The 21,814-nt window shown below is 41.8% G+C and overlaps 1 protein-coding gene across 1 annotated transcript; it reads left to right on the top strand.

Moving 5' to 3' along the window:
- Positions 1 to 1,463: 1,463 nt before the first annotated feature.
- Positions 1,464 to 16,971, top strand: LOC311013295 (uncharacterized protein; the record flags this gene model as incomplete). Its single annotated transcript, XM_084009347.1, has 8 exons — positions 1,464 to 1,500; positions 11,052 to 11,138; positions 11,492 to 11,578; positions 13,113 to 13,166; positions 14,311 to 14,480; positions 15,004 to 15,068; positions 15,386 to 15,480; positions 16,623 to 16,971. The coding sequence occupies 8 exons, from the start codon at positions 1,464 to 1,466 to the stop codon at positions 16,736 to 16,738; spliced, it is 711 nt and encodes a 236-aa protein (XP_083865473.1). The 3' UTR covers positions 16,739 to 16,971.
- Between the last annotated feature and the right edge of the window lie 4,843 nt (positions 16,972 to 21,814).

Genomic DNA, 21,814 nt, shown 5'->3' on the forward strand with positions numbered 1-21,814 from the left:
AGATGAGGATAAGTCACAATAGAGCAGAATTGTGCAAATACACTTTGTCAACATACCTTGCCCAGGTTGTAGCCACTGGCCTAATTGCCAACTAGCTGTCTGAGGCCTCCATGGTAAGCAGCAGGTAGACCAGCTTGTGCGCCACCTTGGTAAGCAGCAGGTAGACCAGCTTGTGCGCCACCTTGGTAAGCAGCACGTAGACCAGCTTGTGCGCCACCTTGGTAAGCAGCACGTAGACCAGCTTGTGCGCCACCTTGTCCATAATGAGATGCTCCCACAGGTGTCTTGGGACCCTTATTGACCTGTGGAGCTGCAAGGTCAGTAGAGGTGCCCTTCTGCTGTACAGGGCCAGAGTTGTAGGGAACACCATCTACCACATAATGAGTGTCTTGCCAGTGGTCTGTGCCCTGCTCGTAGCTGCTGCTGGCATGACTGTATGTGCCCGGAGGATACTGGCCGGTCAGGAACATGAAGTCGTAAGGATAAGGAAGCCTGCCCCAACCAAAATTAAAGCCTGGCTGAGGTTGGCTGGTGAAGGCAGGTCCAGCAGACGCCATAAACGGAGGAGGAGGAGGGAGCCAGCCTTGTTCCTCAGTCTCCCTCTCAGTGTTACCATGCGCAAAGTTTCTCTCAAAACGGGACAAATCTCCTCCCTGGTACATTGGTCCAGGTGGTGGGAGGGCTTGACCCACATATCCCATTTGACTGGACACACCACTAGGGCCAGACATTCCATCACCTCCAGAGACACGATTAAGAGGTGCAACAGCCCAGCTGACATCTGAGAACAGGGAGGTTTTAGTAGGAAGAAGGTCAGGCATTTAAAATGTCTTTTCAAGACTGAACTCCACAGTTGCTAGTGATGGTAGGCATGGGCCTTTGATTTAGATACCGGTTATAGAACCACAACACATTTTAACATCAGATTCTCACCTTGTGAGCCTGGTTGAAAAGAAACTCCTGGTTTTGCAGCATTGGCAGGGTTATTCCACACTGAAGAGTCCCTGTAACCTGAGGAGGCAGGGACAGACGAAGAACTAGAGCCAAGAGAGGGCGCTGGCCCTCGGTGAGTCGTAGGCTGAGGGAAACTGGACCCTAGCTGTGATGCAGCTTGGTGAGATAGTGTGGAAGCACCTTTAGAGGGAGCATTGTTCAGCAAAACAGCTCCATGTGAAGACTGGCCAGCAGGTACATTGCTGTAACTGCTGCCATAAGCACCCGGATTACTGCCTGGGTACAGAGAACACTGGTTAGTCAAAAGTCACCAGAAACATGTTTAACTAGAGTGGATGAGACTTTACCTTTCTGAAGAGGAAGGCAGCAGATGTCTACAATCAGCAAAGCAAAGAGGGAAGCCCTAAAACAATTTAAAACAAGACAATTGCATCAACAAGTTTTGCCAAGTTTGCAGTCAACCTTAAAGGACGGCTGGGTCTTACCCCAAGAAAAATTGTGCAGTCATCATGGTGAAGGCCAACACTGGAGAACCTGGAACATGTGGTGGGTTATAAGAGTTACCAGAGATCAGCACTGACCAATCAGAGCTTAACGAGTTAACGACAGACAGCTGGTGGTGAATGACTCTCAGTAGATGCATCAATCATCAGCAATTAGTTTAACAGGAGTCAAAAAACATTTTTGAGGCTCTGTGTTTTCAGGGTTCCAATAGGGACTGAGGGTTGTTTTTACAATATCAGATTTGTTGTACTTGGTTGGAATTTTCACAATATACATTGATCATGTGCCTGTCACCCCACATAATGCCAGAAACCTGTATCATGTATAATGTGACTCAGAAGGGGACATTAATAGACCAACCAAACTCGCTAATTAAGGCGGCGCTTTCCTGGTTAAGCCTGGTTAGAACTAACGCCAACTTCCACTTGCGGTTAAACCCATTCCATTAACGCATTTCAGCCGCGCCTTGTTGAGGCTAATTCAAGCCAGGTTAACGCTGTCGTGTGTTACGCGCGTTCACGGGACATGAAGCCAGAACCGTGAATGTCGAATCATCGAGAAAATGGCAGAAAAGACCAGAGCAAAAATTATTGATGGAACTGTACGAGGAGTACAAACCCATCATAACCAAAAAAGGGAATACTGTAGTGATAAATATAAATCGCGAGGCTGCTTGGGCAAGAATTGCCGAGCGATTAAATACGGAAGTACAGTTAAGAGTAACATGTTCTAATATAACACTGACAACGATCTCTCAAACGTGAGGATAGTGTGGAGGTAACGCGCCGGCTTTGCACGCGGCTGCCCGCGGTTCAATTCCCGACTATGGAACTTTGTGAAACTTCTTTCTTTCGCCGGAACTCTCTCTCTCTCTCTCTCTCTCTCTCTCTCTTTTTTTTTTAGATAGGCCTAGTAAATGCATCTACATTGACCAACTAATTTATCTCAACAATTCAATGAACACATTCAATGAACCTATTAATGAACTAACCTGAAAGGAATTTATGTGGCTGAAAATTGCATGCAGCAATGCCTTTGTCATTGGGATCTATAACATGCTATTAATAATAACATCTTTATGCCTATCATGTTTTTGCAAGTTATATTTGGGTTCTGAGGAAATTGTGTGACATATTTCTCATAGTTAAGGTAAAATGTTGGTCTAATTCTCTGATCTAAAGACAATTATAAAAGCAAAAAAAACAAAAAAAAACACACATGAGATGTCCTCGCCGGGATGTGAACCTGGGATGCCCACTTTCAGGGGCAGGTGCATCACCACTCACCCAAATGGGGGCTTTACCCCCAATTTCCACTGCATATGTCAGATACAGATACATTTCACTTAAGTCTATGGGTCAATCCCCACCAGGTCCGCTGCACTGCGTGTCCGCTGCGTCTCAGCTCCGGCAGTCCGCAGCTCTCCGCAACAAATACGGAGGACTTCTATTTCTGGCAGATGCCGGACCACGGCGCAGCAATTCAGCACAGAGCAAATATAGCGAAACAGGAAGTTTGGTACATACTCAACAATAAAACATCCAGTTACTTTTCAAAATAAACACTTGTGTTAATAAAACCTTTTGACGACGGATCATATTTCAGTTAACTATGTCACAAAAACGTCAGAACGGGCGGGGCCAGGTACGGAGTCAACAGGTCAGAGGTTTTCAGAGTTCTTTAACTGCAGTCTCGCGCGATTACGTAATTATCGAGACTGGAGAGTTCTCGCGACGTCACAGTCGTTCTACTGGACTGCGCCGTGGCAGACTCAAACGCATCCTGTGGGGATTGGCGGACGGCGGACCGAAGCCGGATCGGAGACGCACGGCAGCGGAGACGTATGCAGTGGAAATTGGGGGTTAGACAATGATATGGCCAGTCTGTTTTAAACAAAATAAACGATTTATTCATATTTTTTTAATTGCAAGCATGTATTCTTAGACGCTTGTTTGTACTTCATATATGTAATTTTGGTAATTTTTGGTCTTTCACGTGACGAAATCACGAGGACTAGGCTTGGCGGAAGCTTCTGCTGGTACAGTTGTTTCCGACAGACGGACTTCTCTGAAACCCCCGCTAAAGTAAGCCTGATGGTTAGCCTGCCGGGGCAGGCTAGTTTGGTCGGATAAATTCCCATGGTTACTTAGCGGAGAGTGTCTCATGTCACATTGATGGAACGCAACTCTCGCTAAAGGTAGCGAGGCTTATCGAAATTAGCCCGGCTTTGCGCTTAGCGAGTTTGATGGAATACCCCTCTGGTCAGTCTTCGTATGCTACAGGCAAAATATTGTATTGCTCTTCAATGGAAAAAGAAGTTGTGAGCTACTGCAGCATCCCGTCAGTGATTGGCTCACTAAGTTTTACGACCGTCAACATTAAAGTAATCAGCCTGAGGGGTATTCCATCAAACCAGGCTTAACCAGGTAAGCGCCGCCTTAATTAGCGAGTTTGGTGGAATACCCCTCTGGGGTGTGCTCCAGAAAGCAGGTTTTCCTGAAACTCTCAGGGCCTGATTTACTAAAGGTTTGCGTGTGTAAAAACGTGTGCAAACTTGATTGCGCGCGCAGACACATGTTGAAGCTGATCCACTAACCGGACGCAACAAGGATTGCGTCCCTCAAACGGGCAAAATAGCACGCGCAATCCATTTAGCGTGTTTGCCTTAATGAATATGTAAATATGGGCGTCTCTGCCAGAACACGCAAAATATTGGGAGGAGTAGATGCAAATAGATTAATTTAGCGCACGCAATGTGATTTACCAAACCTGGAACTAATTGCGTTCGCTGATTTTGCGTCTTTATTTAGCACATTTGAAAGTCATGTATTAACTGGCACAGCTTTACGCACACATGGCTGCGGTCGTTGTAGCAAGGAGGAGGCATAGGCACAACGAAAGGCGACGGAGAGAACAAGTCTTTTCTGCGCACTCAACATTTTTGGAATGACTGAAGAAAAAATAATAGAGACATATCGAGCATGATGCCTTGGACGTGGAGGAGAATCCACACCGGCCACATGTAGGACAACGCAATGCTGCGAGATTGCAGCCAGGGGCCAATCTGATTCAAAGCCATTTTTCATAAACCATTTGAGAGGTGTGCATTTGTTTTATTTTTCACACAATTAAACAAGGAGAAAAACACATTTCTCAAACAAAACATAGAATATATTGTGGCCCATAGGCAGTACCCACCCAACACTAGACGTCATTTGGACGTTCTTTTTTGGGCTAAATCTGGTCAGTCCATCATTGCCTTGATTTAGCCCAAAAATAGACGTTGAAAATTGGGCTGAGTTTAGTCCATCTGATTTGGTCCAAATTTAGCCCAAAAATAGACGTTGAAAATTGGGTTGGGTTTCGTCCGTCTGATTTTGTCCAAATTTAGCCCAAAAATAGACGTTGAAAATTGGGCTGCGTTTAGTCCGACTGATTTGCTCCAAATTTAGCTCAAAAATAGACGTTGAAAATTGGGCTGAGTTTAGTCCGTCTGATTTGGTCCAAATTTAGCCCAAAAATAGAAGTTGAAAATTGGGCTGCGTTTAGTCCGTCTGATTTGGTCCAAATTTGGCCCAAAAATTGACATTGAAAGTTGGGCTGCGTTTAGTCCGACTGATTTGGTCCAAATTTAGCCCAAAAATAGACGTTGAATATTGGGCTGCGTTTAGTCCGTCTGATTTGGTCCAAATTCAGCCCAAAAATACATGTTGAAAATTGGGCTGCGTTTAGCCCGTCTGATTTCCCCAAATTTAGCCCAAAAATAGACGTTGAATATTGGGCTGCATTTAGTCCGTCTGATTTGGTCCAAATTTAGCCCAAATATACATGTTGAAAATTGGGCTGCGTTTAGTCCGTCTGATTTTGACCAAATTTAGCCCAAAAATAGACGTTGAATATTGGGCTGCTTTTAGCCCGTCTGATTTTGCCCAAATTTAGCCCAAAAATAGACGTTGAATATTGGGCTGCATTTAGTCCGTCTGATTTGGTCCAAATTTAGCCCAAATATACATGTTGAAAATTGGGCTGCGTTTAGTCCGTCTGATTTTGACCAAATTTAGCCCAAAAATAGACGTTGAATATTGGGCTGCTTTTAGCCCGTCTGATTTTGCCCAAATTTAGCCCAAAAATAGACGTTGAATATTGGGCTGCGTTTAGTCCGTCTGATTTGGTCCAAATTTAGCCCAAATATACATGTTGAAAATTGGGCTGCGTTTAGTCCGTCTGATTTTGACCAAATTTAGCCCAAAAATAGACGTTGAATATTGGGCTGCTTTTAGCCCGTCTGATTTTGCCCAAATTTAGCCCAAAAATAGACGTTGAATATTGGGCTGCATTTAGTCCGTCTGATTTGGTCCAAATTTAGCCCAAATATACATGTTGAAAATTGGGCTGCGTTTAGTCCGTCTGATTTTGACCAAATTTAGCCCAAAAATAGACGTTGAATATTGGGCTGCTTTTAGCCTGTCTGATTTTGCCCAAATTTAGCCCAAAAATAGACGTTGAATATTGGGCTGCGTTTAGTCCGTCTGATTTGGTCCAAATTTAGCCCAAATATACATGTTGAAAATTGGGCTGCGTTTAGTCCGTCTGATTTTGACCAAATTTAGCCCAAATATAGACGTTGAATATTGGGCTGCTTTTAGCCCATCTGATTTGGTCCAAATTTAGCCCAACAATACATGTTGAAAATTGGGCTGCTTTTAGCCCATCCGATTTGGTCCAAATTTATCCCAAAATAGACGTGGATTTACCTGTAAACATATGTTGGAACTGGATAAAATGCTCTTTAATTTCCCACTCCTACACCCAGTTTTTAATTTTGCTGTGTTTCTGTATTATGATTTCAGAATCAATAATTGAGGAGATCAAAAATAAATACAAAAACTCCAGCAAGGAAGGGGGGAAACAAATTATCGCTAAAAGAACAATTGGGAAAATTCTAAAAAATACAGGCTGCAGAGGGCTGCACTGGCGACCCTGGGCTTTTCAAAGAGGCAAAGTCAAAAAGCTTGACTTTTGAAAGAAAGAAGAGCAACAGATTATCTGTGGAATGTGTGAGTGTGTGTGTGTGTGTGTGTGTGTGTGTGTGTGTGTGTGTGTGTGTGTGTGTGTGTGTGTGTGCGTGTGTGTGGCTGTGGGTGTGTGTTGCTCATGTTATTTACCTGCTGGAATGGATCTACAGTTTTTATACTTCATGTGTTTTTTAAGTGTGAGAGGTGCAGTTCCCAAGTGTAAATGCAATTGTTTTGTGTAACCCTGAATAGATTTAAGATGGCAGTTTTAAGCAGTGCTCTAACTATCCTTTTGTTTGCAAGAGCTCTATGAGTGTGTGTGTGTGTGTGTGTGTGTGTGTGTGTGTGTGTGTGTGTGTGTGTTGGTATGGATGTGGGTGGGCATGGAGGATGAAATCTTGATGTATAAATTGACTTTGAAAAATTGACTTGACTTCATTAATGAAATGTATATAAAATCAACAAATATTTGTATTATATATACTATATTGTGTCTTTGTGATTATTTGCAGGATATGAATTGGTGAAATGATATCACTTAAAAGTGGGACAAAATTCTATTGAAATTCTCTTTATTTTGAGAAGTAATGCACGGAAATCAGATCTTGTGTCAAAATAGAGCATGACTTTTTTCGAAAGAAAATGTAAATATTAGTAGAGATGAGAATGTCCGGTAACAGGGTGGACATTTTAGCCCTGTCACGTTGAAAAAATTGGTAAAAAGGAAAAATCAAATCATAATATCCTGAGCTGGACCTATTTAGTTTCCTTTGAGTTCAACAACTCTTCCTTCAGATGAAATATTAAAATTATAGAAATGTTTACATTTTTTGATATACCAAGCTGAAATGGCACTGAATAGTATAGACAGGGTCGGTTTTCACAAAATCAGAACCCCGAAGGCATTTTGTGAATATTTATAATATACAACATTTCTAGGGGTATCTAGGTGAATCCAAATCTGCTGTATATGAAGCTCAAAAATGCCCCAAAATGCCTAAAAATTGAGAAATCCAACATGGCCGCCGCCAGGCTGAAATCTATTTACCAGTGTATCTTTTTGACTAGACAAGGTAAAATCATGAATTAATGGCTTTTGTAGGTTTTCCTACATGAGCAATCTGATGGCATAGTCAGATTTGAGATGTAATGTGAAGAAACTGCTTAGATATTGCAAAAATAGTGGTTTAGTGAATAACTACTCAGCTATTATTTTTATTATTAATAATGTTTTTTATTATCAGGCTTATTTTACTTTGTATGTTTTGAGGTCAAATGTGCTGTAATGGAATTTTGGTCACCCCCAATATCACCCTCAAGACTAACTAGCTAATGTTAGCCAGCTAGTTGCTGGCTAATTGTTACAGGCTCAAATGAGCTAGCTAATTGAATACATATCGATGTCTTAGACTTTGCATTTGTATTCTAAGAAAACTCACACTAGGTCTGAATTTGTCAATTGACAACTGAAGCCATGGCTGAAGCAATAGACTATACCCAAGAGAGCTTAATCTCATCAAAGCCACAGTTGTGCATCATATGCCAGGAAAACAATAAGCAAAATCTCATGACAGTGAGTAAGGATGGCCTCCAGTCAGCTGAGAGCTCCGGTAGAAATTACATAATGACATTTTCCGAGATGCAACTAATTGAATTACTATATTGGGGATGACCAGGGTTCCGATACAGCCAATTTGACCTCAAAAGAAAATACAAAGTAAAATAAGCCTGATAATAAAAAATATTATTAATAATAAAAATAATAGCTGAGTAGTTATTCACTAAACAACTATTTTTGCAATATCTAAGCAGTTTCTTTACATTACATCTCAAATCTGAATATGCCATCGGATTGCTCATGTAGGAAAACCTACAAAAGCACATTTAATTCATGTTTTTACCTGTTTAGTCAAAAAGATACACTGAAAAAAATGATTTCAGCCTGGCGGTGGCAGCCATGTTGGATTTATCTAGTAGGAATGACCCACATCTTGGCGGTAATGCACGGGAGCAGCTAATTGGTCACTCAAAAATAAAAAATTCAAATACCTGCAGGTGATTGGTGAGTGGAGAAGGAGAAGGGCGGGTTCATAATCTAGGCGCATTTGTGGGTGAGCAGCGGAGGAGACACAAGTAAGTTTTGGCTTTCTATAATTTTGTGAATAATGTGGATAATAGCCTACAATAAATGTGTGTTCAACGGAAGTTTGGTCTGGTTATATTGCTAATGTTAGCGCCATACAGGGGTCGACAATATAAATGGCCGGTGGCCCGGTCGTACTTTTAAAACCGTCCGGGCCACCAGAACGCTCCAAGCACTTGCCCGGTGGGGCCAGCATGGATTAAAGTTCTCCGTTGCTACCACGGATTTCCGTCATTCAAACTTAACAGTGGCGACTTGTGAGATCAATGTAGATCGGAGGAGAAGTGTTGGCTGATTTTTATTGACAGATTGTCTACAGCTAATGGTGTCGTTAACAGCGTTTGCTCCTGACCAGTGCAGTGACCCACACGGGGCGGGATCTCAACACGGAGCGGCGCTAAAGTTTAGCTGCTTAGCTAGCAAGGACTCGTCGCGCTGCTACGTTATCAACTGAGTTTAGTCAGCACGTGAGAGCTCGTCTGACACGGAGAGTCTCCTGTTGTGTGCTACATGTAAGGGATAATGTATAGTTCGGAGGTTGTTAGGGAGAAATAAACCCCGACAGGTTGTATGGAACCCCGACGCGAAGCTAAGGATAGCCGCGTTACGTAACGCGGCTATCATTAGCATAAACGCCGCCCTGCTGCGGAAGCGGTATAAATACGTACAGTGCATTAGCTTCGGTGGTTGTCCGCTAGCTCGAGTCTCGGATAGCATCGCTTATGCTAGTCTGCAGCTAGCTAACCAGCCATGTCTCCTCCACGTAGCTCACTCATCTTTCCTGGATGCCACAGTGTGCAGGCCAGGGTAACAGCTCAGGTAGCCTATTTAAGTGTCCTACGAGACAACGTAAGGAAATGGTGGATCGATGTTGTCAAGAGGAGCTACTGTGGAGAGTTCAAAATCACCACCAACACCCGTCTCTGCAGTGTCCACATTACATATACATATATATACATATACATATATATATATATATATATATATATATATATATATATATTTTTTTTTTTTGTTTTTTGTTGAACTTAATTTTCTTAATGTGCTTTTCCAGGACTTAGGACTGTCGTTTGTTGATACTTTGTTGATTTTTTGTGAACTTTGAAGACTCCTTTTTGTCAGGAAGGAACAATTTTTTTTCTCAGTTCGCCTATATATTCAAGAAAGAAAAACGAACATTGAAATTTTCTAAATATTTCTCATCAAAACAATGAAAAACTGTGAATAACTATGCACAACATATTTCAAGGTGCACACAAGTCTTATGATCAAAGAAAAAACTATTTTTAACTATTTTATTTCCACTGTTACACGCTATGAAAATGCATTTAATCTTTACAAAGTATCTACAGTAAATACTATAACTGCCCTTTGTGAAAGTTTGCCCTGTAACAGAGAACAACTATGAAGTTCTTGTAAATTTGCCCTGCAATTAGTCTTGAAGGCACTGACAGCATGTGTAAAGAGCCTGCTCATTGGTGCTGAGCAGCTCTGAGCAGGCATTTCACGCCTGCAAGTCAGTGCTATGGGAAGCAAATTTTAAAGATTTTTCGAGTAGCCAAACCTGGGCGTATGTCTGTCATTGGCGGCTTCCTTAAACAGTAAGAAGCGTAGAATTTTTTTTTTTTTTTACAGAATTTAGCCAGAGCAAACGGTTTATTTTCTGCAAATCATTTGCCCATTCACTCAAGTTAAAAATATTGAACTCGAGCGAATGACTCGCGCAAATGCCGCAAGTAAAAACAAATACTCCAGCAGGCAAACTTGAGCGAGTAGAGCGGAGCGAATATTTTTCTCGCATCCGGTGTGAACGCAGGGCGATGAGCAATGTTGATGAAATCTCATGAAATTATCCTGTCTTCTCCGGCCTGTTTAGACATGTTGCGCTTGACGCTTGTGAGAATCTGACGATTACGCCAGTTTTTCCCGTTTTTGGATAGGACAAATGGTTTGTAAATGCCAGTCATTTAAAAATAAGTGCTATTTTGATCCCGCCGGTGGGATTTGGGATTCAGAGGGTTTACATTTTTTGATTGATTTTTGAATAAAAACATCGATTTAAAAATTGTAAAGCAAAAAATCATGATACTTATGTGAATCGATTTTTTTCTCCCACCCCTAGTTTTCAGTATACATTCTGTGCATATATAACATGCAGCATGTTTCTGTCTTCATGTCCAACATGTGCTCCTGTTGGTGTTATATACAGTAGGACACGGAGGGTGGTACTCTTCTTTATCACCTGTGATACCATTTCCTGAAACTTCAACTCCCAGACAAGGTAATATAATCAATTTGTTAAAAATTAGCAATTGCCATACATAGTGTAAACACCTTATGTGTTGCTATTGTGGGAATATTGTCCATTGAGAGCATGATGAGCATTCTAAGCATGTTCCTGTCTTCCTGTCACATGTGTTCCCTGGGTGTTACAGGGAAATCCAGATCAAGAAGAGAGCGCTCCGAGTCCCGTCACAGGAATGATTCATCTGCCACCAGAGGACAGCCAAGATCTGGACAAGGTAAGATTGATCAGTTATAATATCAATGCTTAATGCAGTTATGATACTGCAACTTTAAATCAGAACTAATTTTAATCCTGTACTTTTCTATGAAAGTTACATTATAGTAACATAATCGATCTAGTTAAAGTAATAGCTGTATACAATGAAAATTTCACAGTTATGAGTAGTTTTTAGTGCGCATGACTGGATCACCCATCTACTGCAGCCACAATCAAAGCAAGTTGACTGACCCAATATGGCTGTCTATGAGTTGTGTATGCGCGTAGTGATCCACCCCCTTGGCCTATGTACTATGGGCATTCTAAGCATGTTCCTGACTTCCTGTCACATGTGTTCCCTGGGTGTTGCAGGCAAATCCAGATCAAGAAGAGAGCGCTCCAAGTCCCGTCACGAGAGTGATTCATCTGCCACCAGAGGACAGCCAAGATCTGGACAAGGTAAGATTGATCAGTTATAATCAGGGTCCAAAACTAACACTCGCCACTCGCCAATTACGAGTAGATTTTGTCTCTGGCTGGTAAATTTTTAAGACCACTCGCCACTCTGGCGAGTTATTATTTTTTTTTACCGGCGAAAATTAAATTTTTCGTTACTGGAGGAGAACGACGCTGGTATCTGCTAGTTTCCTGACAGAGTAATGTGTCTTTTCAGCAGAGACGATCTTTTGGCACGTAAGCGCGTGATGCCACCATTCAGCGTACCCATTGGTGTTGTTTGGCGCGCCCAGTAGAACTGCTAGTTTCCTGACAGTCACGTAAGTGCGTCGCGCCGTCATTACGGTCGTACGCATTTCAGTAGTAGAAGAAGACGAAGAAGAAAGCAAGGATGTGGAGATGCTGGCCGGATATAGTGGAGCCTCCCGCAAAAAAAGCAAAAAGAAAAGTAAAAGAGCATGCCGATTCCGAGGCAGACACTCCGAAGACCCGCGGCCACGACCAAGAGACGGAGGATAATGCTGCCGCTGCTGTTGTTCCTGCTCCCGCTCCCGCTCAGTCTCAGCCGCCTAAACCTGCTAACGTTAGCCGGCATTTCCTCGAGAGATGGCGGGTCGCAAGGCCATGGCTGCCATTCACCTGTGGCACAGTGACACTGTCCGTTCCAGAAGACCAGATTATGTTCCAGAGGACCAGGAGGACCAAGATGGCTGTGTTTTGACTGGACTGTCCGATGAAGACTGAAGTCAGTGATACATGTTGTCATGTATGCAATATAGCTGGACAATATAACAATATTATACTCTGTATAGATATCATTTTAGATTGTGTATATGTTTATATGGTGATACAGCATAGGTGTTCCTTCCTGATTTCCTAGCTGTTTGTTATTTGCATTTTATCCACTTAGTCATAATTGCATTATTGATTATTCTTTTTGTATGTTATTTGTGTAAATATTTTGTTAAAGCACAGACAGTCATTCCTGCAATATTATAAAAATATCTGTATTTGGTCAAAACTATTCTTAATTGATTTATCTGTATTGCCCGGCAGCCACTTTTACATGAATTAAAAAAAAAACTTTCACTTAAGTCATGTCTTTGAATACTTTGTCCACCACTGGTCAGATATTCATGTTTATATAGGGCTGTTGCAGTCTGGTTGAGCTAAAATCAGAAACAGTGATTCATATTTTAACATACATTGCTACTAGTATTAGTGCATATACTATTAAAATATTGATTGAGAATCGCATATTAGACCCAAATGACATGTTAAATAATACTGATAGCAATTCACAACACTTAAAAGCAATTTTTATTTGGTTGGCTGGTAAAATATCTGCCTGGCTGGTAAAAAATTTCACTTACCAGCCAGCCTGGCTGGTAAGTGAAAAAGTTAGTTTTGGACCCTGGTTATAATCTCAACATAACACAAGGAAGATCTATGTGTGGGCATATTATTATAAACCCTATTAACAAACAGTGCAGTATTATCTCACCTGAATTTGTTATTACTCTCTGAACAAATGTAGAACTGCCTCAGACACCAAGGACCCCTTCGGATCCATTTCCAATGTCCATGGCCAGTAAGTAATTTGTCTATAATTGTGCTATAGTAGATATACATGAAGCTACTGTCTGTGTATTTAGCTGCATACTGCAGGCCGAGACCAATGTTTCCACTACGTTCATTTAGCAGTGGCGGGCCGCCATTCCTTAATCCTCACCGCCGCACCTTCAGATTTCTTTTCTTTTGTTTTTATTGTCACAAATACACCACCGCGGCATGTCTCCACCTTCAGCAGAGTGCTGCTGGGTTGGGTACTCGCGAGTACTAAGGTAAACAACAGACAACTATCTCATGGTTTCTGCTACATGTAACTGATCGTGGCACTGACTTTGCAAAATAAAAGCATCAATAAGGAAGCAGGTTATTACAGCCCATACGTTTAACACCACATGTCCGCCACGTCTTAATAAAATCCTAGCAGAAACACTGGAGACAGTAGAATGAAACATTTGTGGACACAAATATAGAGTTAACTTTTATGGTCTGAGCCATTAAAAGTTAATATGCACAAAAGAATCCATTCCCGCAAGCTGTTCCATAGACCAGTAATTCCCAACCTTTCCTAATTCATGGCCAAATGTTTGGGACAAAGTCGGTGAGAGTCACATCATTTGTGCCATTACATGAACTTATTTTAAGTTAACTTGCTTGGTTTGTCTTAGACATTATTCCATCTTTGTTCTGAAAAGTGCATGCACAGACTATCCTGGGTTAGTTTGAGTTTGGATTATTTTGTACTGATCAGTTTAGTTTTAGTAAGAATTAGTTATTTGATCATATAAAATCAGTGTGTCACAGCATTATTGACAACTGTAACAGCTGCTCTCAAACCTCTGCCAGATGTTATTTTGATATTTTGACATCACTTTTACAATGTTAGTAGGCGGAGGCATGTTGTCCAGTCTTGATACAGCGTGTTTGAACAAATTGCTAATGCTCACTGTGTTCTTAAAGTGACAGACATGAGGTGTGGAGTGATTGAATTGCAGGCTTCATGGATGTTTGTGTTAAAATTAATTAAATTAAATTAATTAAAATAAATGCATTTTACAAAGTTGAGGATACTTGATTGATCTTGATCTGGATTTGAGAAAACTAGCTGGCACTAGTTTTCTCAGATGGAATTAACACTCTTTTCAAATGTCATTCTACTATTTTAGAGTTCCAGAAATGTGTCCTGAAAAAGTTGGTGGAGATATTGCAGGAGGTTAAACGAATTGGGGGGGCTGACCCCATTGCGTCAACCTACCACATCACAAGGATGGAGAGTATGGAAGAGGTGGACGCCATGGAGGACAAAATAAAAAACGATGACGAACGACAAGTTCTGGTAAAATAAAATTTTAAGATGTTTGACATCATGTGTGGTAGACCAGAGGTGGGCAACCATGTCTTTTTGATCTACTACTAGATCTGAATAGATCTCTGGATGATCTGAAAAACCCAGACAAGGACATCTGTCTTAAATTTCAAAACCAATTAGTTGCCATATTTAATAATAATTACTTGATGCGGCCAGGATGACCTATCATTATCAAACAAATGCAGCACATAGCTGATCTTTATTTAAAAGTAGGATGTTAAAATATCGACCATACCATGTCTCCATTATCACCTGTAATTACTCAGCCTTAGTAGTGTTGGTGATTTTCACTCTTGTCTGCTCTGATTGCAATAATAGATCTGTACAGCCTCAGGAAAAGGGCACGGTAGATCCCCAAAAGGTTGTCCACCACTCTGCCTGCTGGTGCAACCCACTTCCAGTCATTATACTAAATTTTATAAATTCTGGCATGCAAGGTGCTGTAAATGTATTAATATATTGAAAATATATTTACTCCTTTTCTCTGTAGATTACCCAGTTGAGCCAAGTGGGTGGCAAAAACACCAGAGATTGCACCATGAAGATCATGGACAGGTATTGTTGGGTATATAAAAACAAACCACACATTAGAATCACAAGCAGTCATTTTTTCAGTTCAGATTCTGACAGTGATGCCTGTTGCATGACTCCTCGTGTCCTTGTCACCTCTTCTCATTTTTGCTGTGATCTACAACTCTATATGTCCTTCCTCCCTCATCTCTCTCTGCACTTCTTTTTTCCTCCCTATCTCCATCTCCCTCCCTCAACATATCTATCCCTTCCTACCTCCTTCCATCCATTTCTCCTTCACCATCTCTCTCCTCCCTTAAAAAATAGACTAACTGTAGACACCTCATATGCTCATCTTTCAGATTGATGACCAACAATATCATGGCCATGTTTAATATGAAGGGCCAAGGGACCAAGAGGGCCTTCAAGCCAACACAGCTGTACCATGTTGTGATTGGTATGCACAAATTATATTTTTAGGTTGACCTTTCTGTCAATAAAGTTGTGATTTTGACTGGCCATGAGCTCCATGAACAGTTTAGTGCACAACTCAAATAAATGGCAAACACTTGTTGAGTGTTCAGTACAGTGGTTTGGGAAAACTAAACGGATAAGATTATATACTGTCACAGGTTTCCCACGCATCCTGGAAAACATGGTAAATCTGGTAAATGGAAAAACATGGAAAATTTAAAAAACAGTTAAATGTCCTGGAAAAACTTGATTTGCCTTGTTTTTTTATCCTTCCTTTGCCTCTCTATGCAAACAGGTTAGAAGGTTTGCACATGCATGTCTGTTGCCATGCTGTCTTGGTGGGTAACATTGACTACATTTACAGTCAGTATTCGGGTTAAGGTCAATATTTCGGTTTCTGAAAAATTTTGAATAACCCGTTGATAAACACATAATATTCAAGAGGTAATATTATCTTCCTTGCTCCAAAAGTGTGGTTTGGGTTTTTGCCATGTTTACAAGTAGTTCCTGGACTCAAAAGTCTAAGATTCCTTGTGAATAGAGCATGCACACAACACAAATTAATATTCCTTTCTATGGGGATATCCCGATTGGCGTATACATGACCAAATATTGGGGTTAGAAAAGTAGTAACCCAGTGGTCATATTGCATATTCTGTTTTTTCAAAAGGGTTGTTTACATGGCCGTCCGCAACTGGGTTATTGCTAATATTCCGGTTAAGAAAGGGTTATCTGTCTGCATGTAAACATAACCAATGAAACACAGCAATCTAGTTGGCGCAGCTCCCCATGTGATTCTACCAGCCAATCAGTTTTACATGTCTGATGGCAGTAATCCACCCCTTCTGCCATTCTGCATCTTTCAGGATTCAATCTTCTTTGTTTGTCTCATCCTGGGGCACTACAGATGTCCACCATGTTCACTCACAGTACAGCTAGGGAAGAGACAAGTTCACTGTTAGCAATTTTACACTTCTCCAAAGAATGAATGGGAGGTAGCTGAAAATGTCCTGGAAAATGGTTTCAAGCTAATTTAATTAAATTTAAATAAATAAATAAATTAATTAAAATATTAATTGTCTTATCAATTGTGTTGGTAAAACATGTTTTTCTTTGTCATTGCAGCTGCAGTTAAAACTTGGGACAAGAAGGCGACGGAGCACGATGTTTCAAACGCGGTTGCTGACCATCTCAAACATGCTCCTGGGCGCTCGGGTGGTGGCGGCTACAAGGCCAAATGAGCCAATTGGGCTGACTTTTTTGTTTGTTTTTTGTTTTTTTGCATGCTGTTCCTGCTTTGTTATGGGGTAGTATTTTGTTAATAAATGTTTGAATTGTTCATTTGGGTTTAGTGTCTAATTTTTAAAACAAGTTTAGACCGTCTGTGTCTTTTAGACGACCTGAAGAGACGGCTTTTCAACTTTCACTTTTCAACCAAATATAGACCATACAGAGACGTCTCTGCAGAGACGTCTTTTAGACGACCTGAAGAGACGGCTTTTCAACTTTCACTTTTCAACCAAATATAGAACATACAGAGACGTCTCTGCAGAGACGTCTTTTAGACGACCTGAAGAGACGGCTTTTCAACTTTCACTTTTCAACCAAATATAGAACATACAGAGACGTCTCTGCAGAGACGTCTTTTAGACGACCTGAAGAGACGGCTTTTCAACTTTCACTTTTCAACCAAATATAGACCATACAGAGACGTCTCTGCAGAGACGTCTTTTAGACGACCTGAAGAGACGGCTTTTCAACTTTCACTTTTCAACCAAATATAGACCATACAGAGACGTCTCTGCAGAGACGTCTTTTAGACGACCTGAAGAGACGGCTTTTCACCTTTCACTTTTCAACTAATTCCAAACGTCATTTAGACGTAAGTCGGAGACGTCATTTTAACGTCTTTTCAACGTGGTTGTGCTGGTTGGGTATAGCCTAACTATCTCTAACCAAACAAAACAAAAAATAACAGCCACCAAAAAACGAAAACCCAGCCTAAATTTAAACAAAATTAATGTTGAAATTGCCATTATCTATTTTCTTTCCGTTTCCGCAGGCTGCGCTGGTGTCCACTAGTGCGTAACGCATGTCCATCTCCTCCTGCGATCTCTCCTCCCTCTCCCGGCTGCTCAGATGAAACACCACTGGTGTTTAATGACCTCCCGACTCTCTGTACGCCATCCTCGATCCCTTTTGCCAGGGCATTGATGGCCATCGTCAGCCCAGATACACCACTGACCAGCTGCCTGGTGTGCGTAACGATGGCACGAGTGTCCCGCCTGAGCCTAATAAATTAAATGTATCCAATAAAAGAAATACGTGTTTGTGCTATTATAGACGTTTCTGGCTCAAGGGTGTCAAATCCTTGAAATCCTACAATCTGTTCATCGGAGAAAGTCAGCAGCACCCTTTGCTCTTCTTCTTACATCTTGCCATCTCCTTAATTTCATCGGCCGTTCTTCTTGTTTTCAGATATCCTCCCATATCGCGTTTCTCCTGGATATATTAATGTTTCTTTGTTGTAACTCGTGAATATGCTTGTTTACCTCCTCCACTAACACCTAAAATTCAATGGCTTCAAATTTCATCTTTCGTTTGCGCCTACTCTCTCCCACGTTCTCCATGGTGAAAACTAGTAACACACGCAAAAACCTCATTTAAATAGGGCGGTTTCCAACATGTTTGCGCCTGTTATTCATTGCGCGAGCAATCTTAGTTGATCACCTACAACACGCAAACCAACAGCGCGTGCAATCTGTTAGCACGCGCAAGCAGTTTGCGCCCCCTTATCTGAGATATTAGTAAATCAGGCCCTCAGTTGTTAACCCTGAGAAGAGGGATACTCTGAGGGCCTGTCCACACGTAAACATTTTCAGTGCGTTAACGCAGAAGTCTTGTGAGTTTCGCCCTTCCGTCCAGACGAATCCGGCGTTTTCGCGGCGTGAAAACGCACTTTTTTGAAACCAGCTCTCAGGGTGGAAAAGAAAAAAACGACACGCCTCTGTTTCGTGATCGTTTTCGTGTAGACGGCGAAAACGAATACGCTGACGTCATCGCTCCTTGACCCTCGAGCCTGACTTCTTCCCCCACGACGTCTCCTAACAACAACAATAACGGCGGCCTCCGTGCTCGTAGCAGATATTCTGCTTGTCTGTATGATGGCGTATCAGGGCCACTGTATGAAAAAAAAAACGGAGCCGAGAGAGGGGGGCGATATTCCGGGGAAAAAGCTACTTTATTACGATGCTAACAAACAACCGCTAGCTAACTTCCCATGAATGTAGGCATTTATTTGTCTAATTAATCCATCCCAACGTCAAGCTCCGTCTCTTCTTCTGCGTTTTTGTAGCAGAAACAGCGCCGCATAAGGGCCTGGAATATGTACTACAGCGCGCTGAGTCGTTTTCAGTGGATTCGTCTCGACACGGATTTTCTTGAAACGACGCCAAGGCAAAACGGAGAAAAAAAGTTTGTTTTGCTTTGTCTGGACGCCCCCTGAGTTTTCTGTTCAGGAAAGAGAGTGAAGGATAGATAATTGATGACTCTAAATTGCCGGTAGGTGTGAATGTGAGCGTGAATGGTTGTCTGTCTCTACATGTCGGCCCTGTGACTGGTTACCTGTCCAGGGTGTGCCCTGCCTTCGCCCAATGTCAGCTGGGATCGGCTCCAGCCCCCCGCGACCCTGAATACAGGATAAGCGGTAGACGATGGATGAATGGATGGATGGATGGAAAGAGAGTGAACTCAACCTTTAGGTCAGATACCATAGTAACTGACTCTGTGAACCTAACCTGCTCGCTGGCAGGTTTTCTTCAACTCAACACTAAGTTTCTCCCTACATATCGCCCACTTTTACAGAATCTGAACGAACTCTGAAAGAATTCGCCATCCTTTCCTCATCAACCTAATCGATATCAATATATGTGATTCTAGCAGCTATTTGTCGGTAGAGGATTTTGATTACTTAGTACAAAATTACCATTTTTCGTACCAATCACATAACTAAACAATATTCTTCGACATTTTCAACATTTCATATCTTTACAGAGCTCGTTAGATTGTTTGCGAATGGGAGTTTTCTGAAATGTTTAAGGACATTTCTGTGTTGAAGTAGCCTCTTATATTTAATCTGTTTATTATGTGAAATATGATTAGAATCATATGCCTAAGTCTACTTATTTGCACAATATTCTTAATCTTAATTGGTGGAAATGCTTTCAAGCATTTCCAACCTATGTTATCCTGTTCGGCCATTTTGTTTATTATTATTCTTCCGTACATTTTTTGGCCATCTCTAGCTTCTGCATACTTTCAGCTACAAAAACCATTCAACTATCAAAATGTTCAGCTTTTTCAGCTCTTTTGTGCTGATTTTCAACCTTTTTTCTGCCTTTCATACTTTTTCATATATTCAGCCTTTTCCATATTTTTTTTCAATGCATTCCTATGGAGATCAGCCTAAAAACCTCTTTAACATCCTCATCTTTGAACTCCGACTACTATGTCCACTACTTGTAATAGTACTACTACTAATACTACTACTACTAGCCTACTACTGATACTATGTCCACTACTTGTAATAGTACTACTACTAATACTACTACTACTAGCCTACTACTGATACTACCTCCACTACTTGTAGTAGTACTAGTACTACTACTACTACTACTACCTTTACTACTAGCCTACTACTGATACTACTTCTAATACTTCTACTACTAGCCTACTACTGATACTTCCTCCACTACTTGTAGTAGTAACACAGCTTTCACACGGGAAGGGCATCGGCAAAACTTTCTGGAGGACAAGAATGCCGGCGCTGCTAGTGTAACCCAGAGGTAACTACAGTTACTTGCTGCATGTAATCGCTTCAGGTCTGTTTTTGGGTGCGTTGCCCTTTAAGCACCGCGTTACGGCAGTTTTTACGACAGCCACCTGGTTTCCGCCCCTAGTGGGAATCGCGGGCTCAGAGGGATGTAGTGAAGCTGCAGCCGAACACGTTGCTTCTCCGATATAGACTCTTATTACTGTAGTGTTTCCATTAGCGACGGTCGTCACCCCCTTGACCATTCTTCAGGCAAACACATATTAGACATTCATACATCAACATAAATAAAAAGAGAGCTCTCTATTTTTTTTTTGCTGGCCAGCCATTTATTTTTATTTTGAAAGGACAATTGAAAGACTCTTTTATAAAACACCTGATTGGTGATTATTTTTATTTTATTTTATATATTTATGGGGTAAATACTCCCTGAACCGAAGGACTATTAACTCAGACAGAGCATTCAAGTGTTTTTTCCTTTTCTATCAAAGGGAATATTTTAACTTCATTTATTTTTATATATAAAGTGAATGTTCTTATAACTGCCACGTCGCTTCTTCTTCTTCTTCTTCTTCTTCTTCTTCTTCTTCTTATGCTGCGCCCGGCCGCGCTCCGTGGCAAGACGGCCACCAGGCACTCGCTGACGGGCCCTCCCTCTGGGCCTGGCTCCAGACGGGAGCTCCGGGCTTCCTCCAGGCCGGGTCACTCCTCTTCTTCCTAGGTTATTCATGGGAGTCTTTTGAACCATTCTTAGTCTGGCCCCTCACCTGAGACCAATTTGCCATGGGAAACCCCACCAGGAGCACAAAGCTCCAGACAACACAGGCCTCAGGGTCATAGGGACACGCAAACCTCTCCACCGCGTTAAGGTGATGGTTCCCGGAAAGGTTTTTTTTTTTGGTTGTGGGAAACCGGAGCACCCGGAGTAAAACCCACAGGGGAGGGGATAATATGGGAGGGGTTGAGGAGATATTTAATTTGGCCGCCCTTTTTTTTATAATTATATATAGCTGTATTTTTTTACAGCATATATTATTTTCTGAATTATAAATTTAGGGCCAAATTAGGACACAGCACCAGTTCAACGTCTTTTGCGCAGACCGATGCTGTGTCGGAACCTCTTGAAGAGAGATTTCTTCTTCTTGGGGGGCTGCACCTCCTCTGGCAGCTCCACCCAAGGAAGACTCTGCTCGAGGCTTTCGACCTGGAGCTCAGTCACCAGTTGGTCGGGTGATATCTGGTGCAGCTCCTCAGCTCCCTGAAGAGCACCACCATTCACAACCTCGATGTCTTCTGGTTCCTTCGCCAGCTCCTGGTCCAGGGTCCTCTGCTGGAGTTCTGCCTTTAGCTGAGATTATTCAGCTCGGAGGTCCTTGTTGTCCTCCTCGGCAGTCTGGAGGTCATCTGAGAGCTGCTGGTTGGTGGAGACCTGTTTTCTCAGGGCCTCCATCGCCTGCTCCACGTTTGAGCTCCTCAGTGAGGTTCA

The sequence above is a fragment of the Eutrigla gurnardus genome (genome assembly GCF_963514095.1).
Source record: "Eutrigla gurnardus genome assembly, chromosome: 5".
Lineage (NCBI taxonomy): Eukaryota > Metazoa > Chordata > Actinopteri > Perciformes > Triglidae > Eutrigla > Eutrigla gurnardus.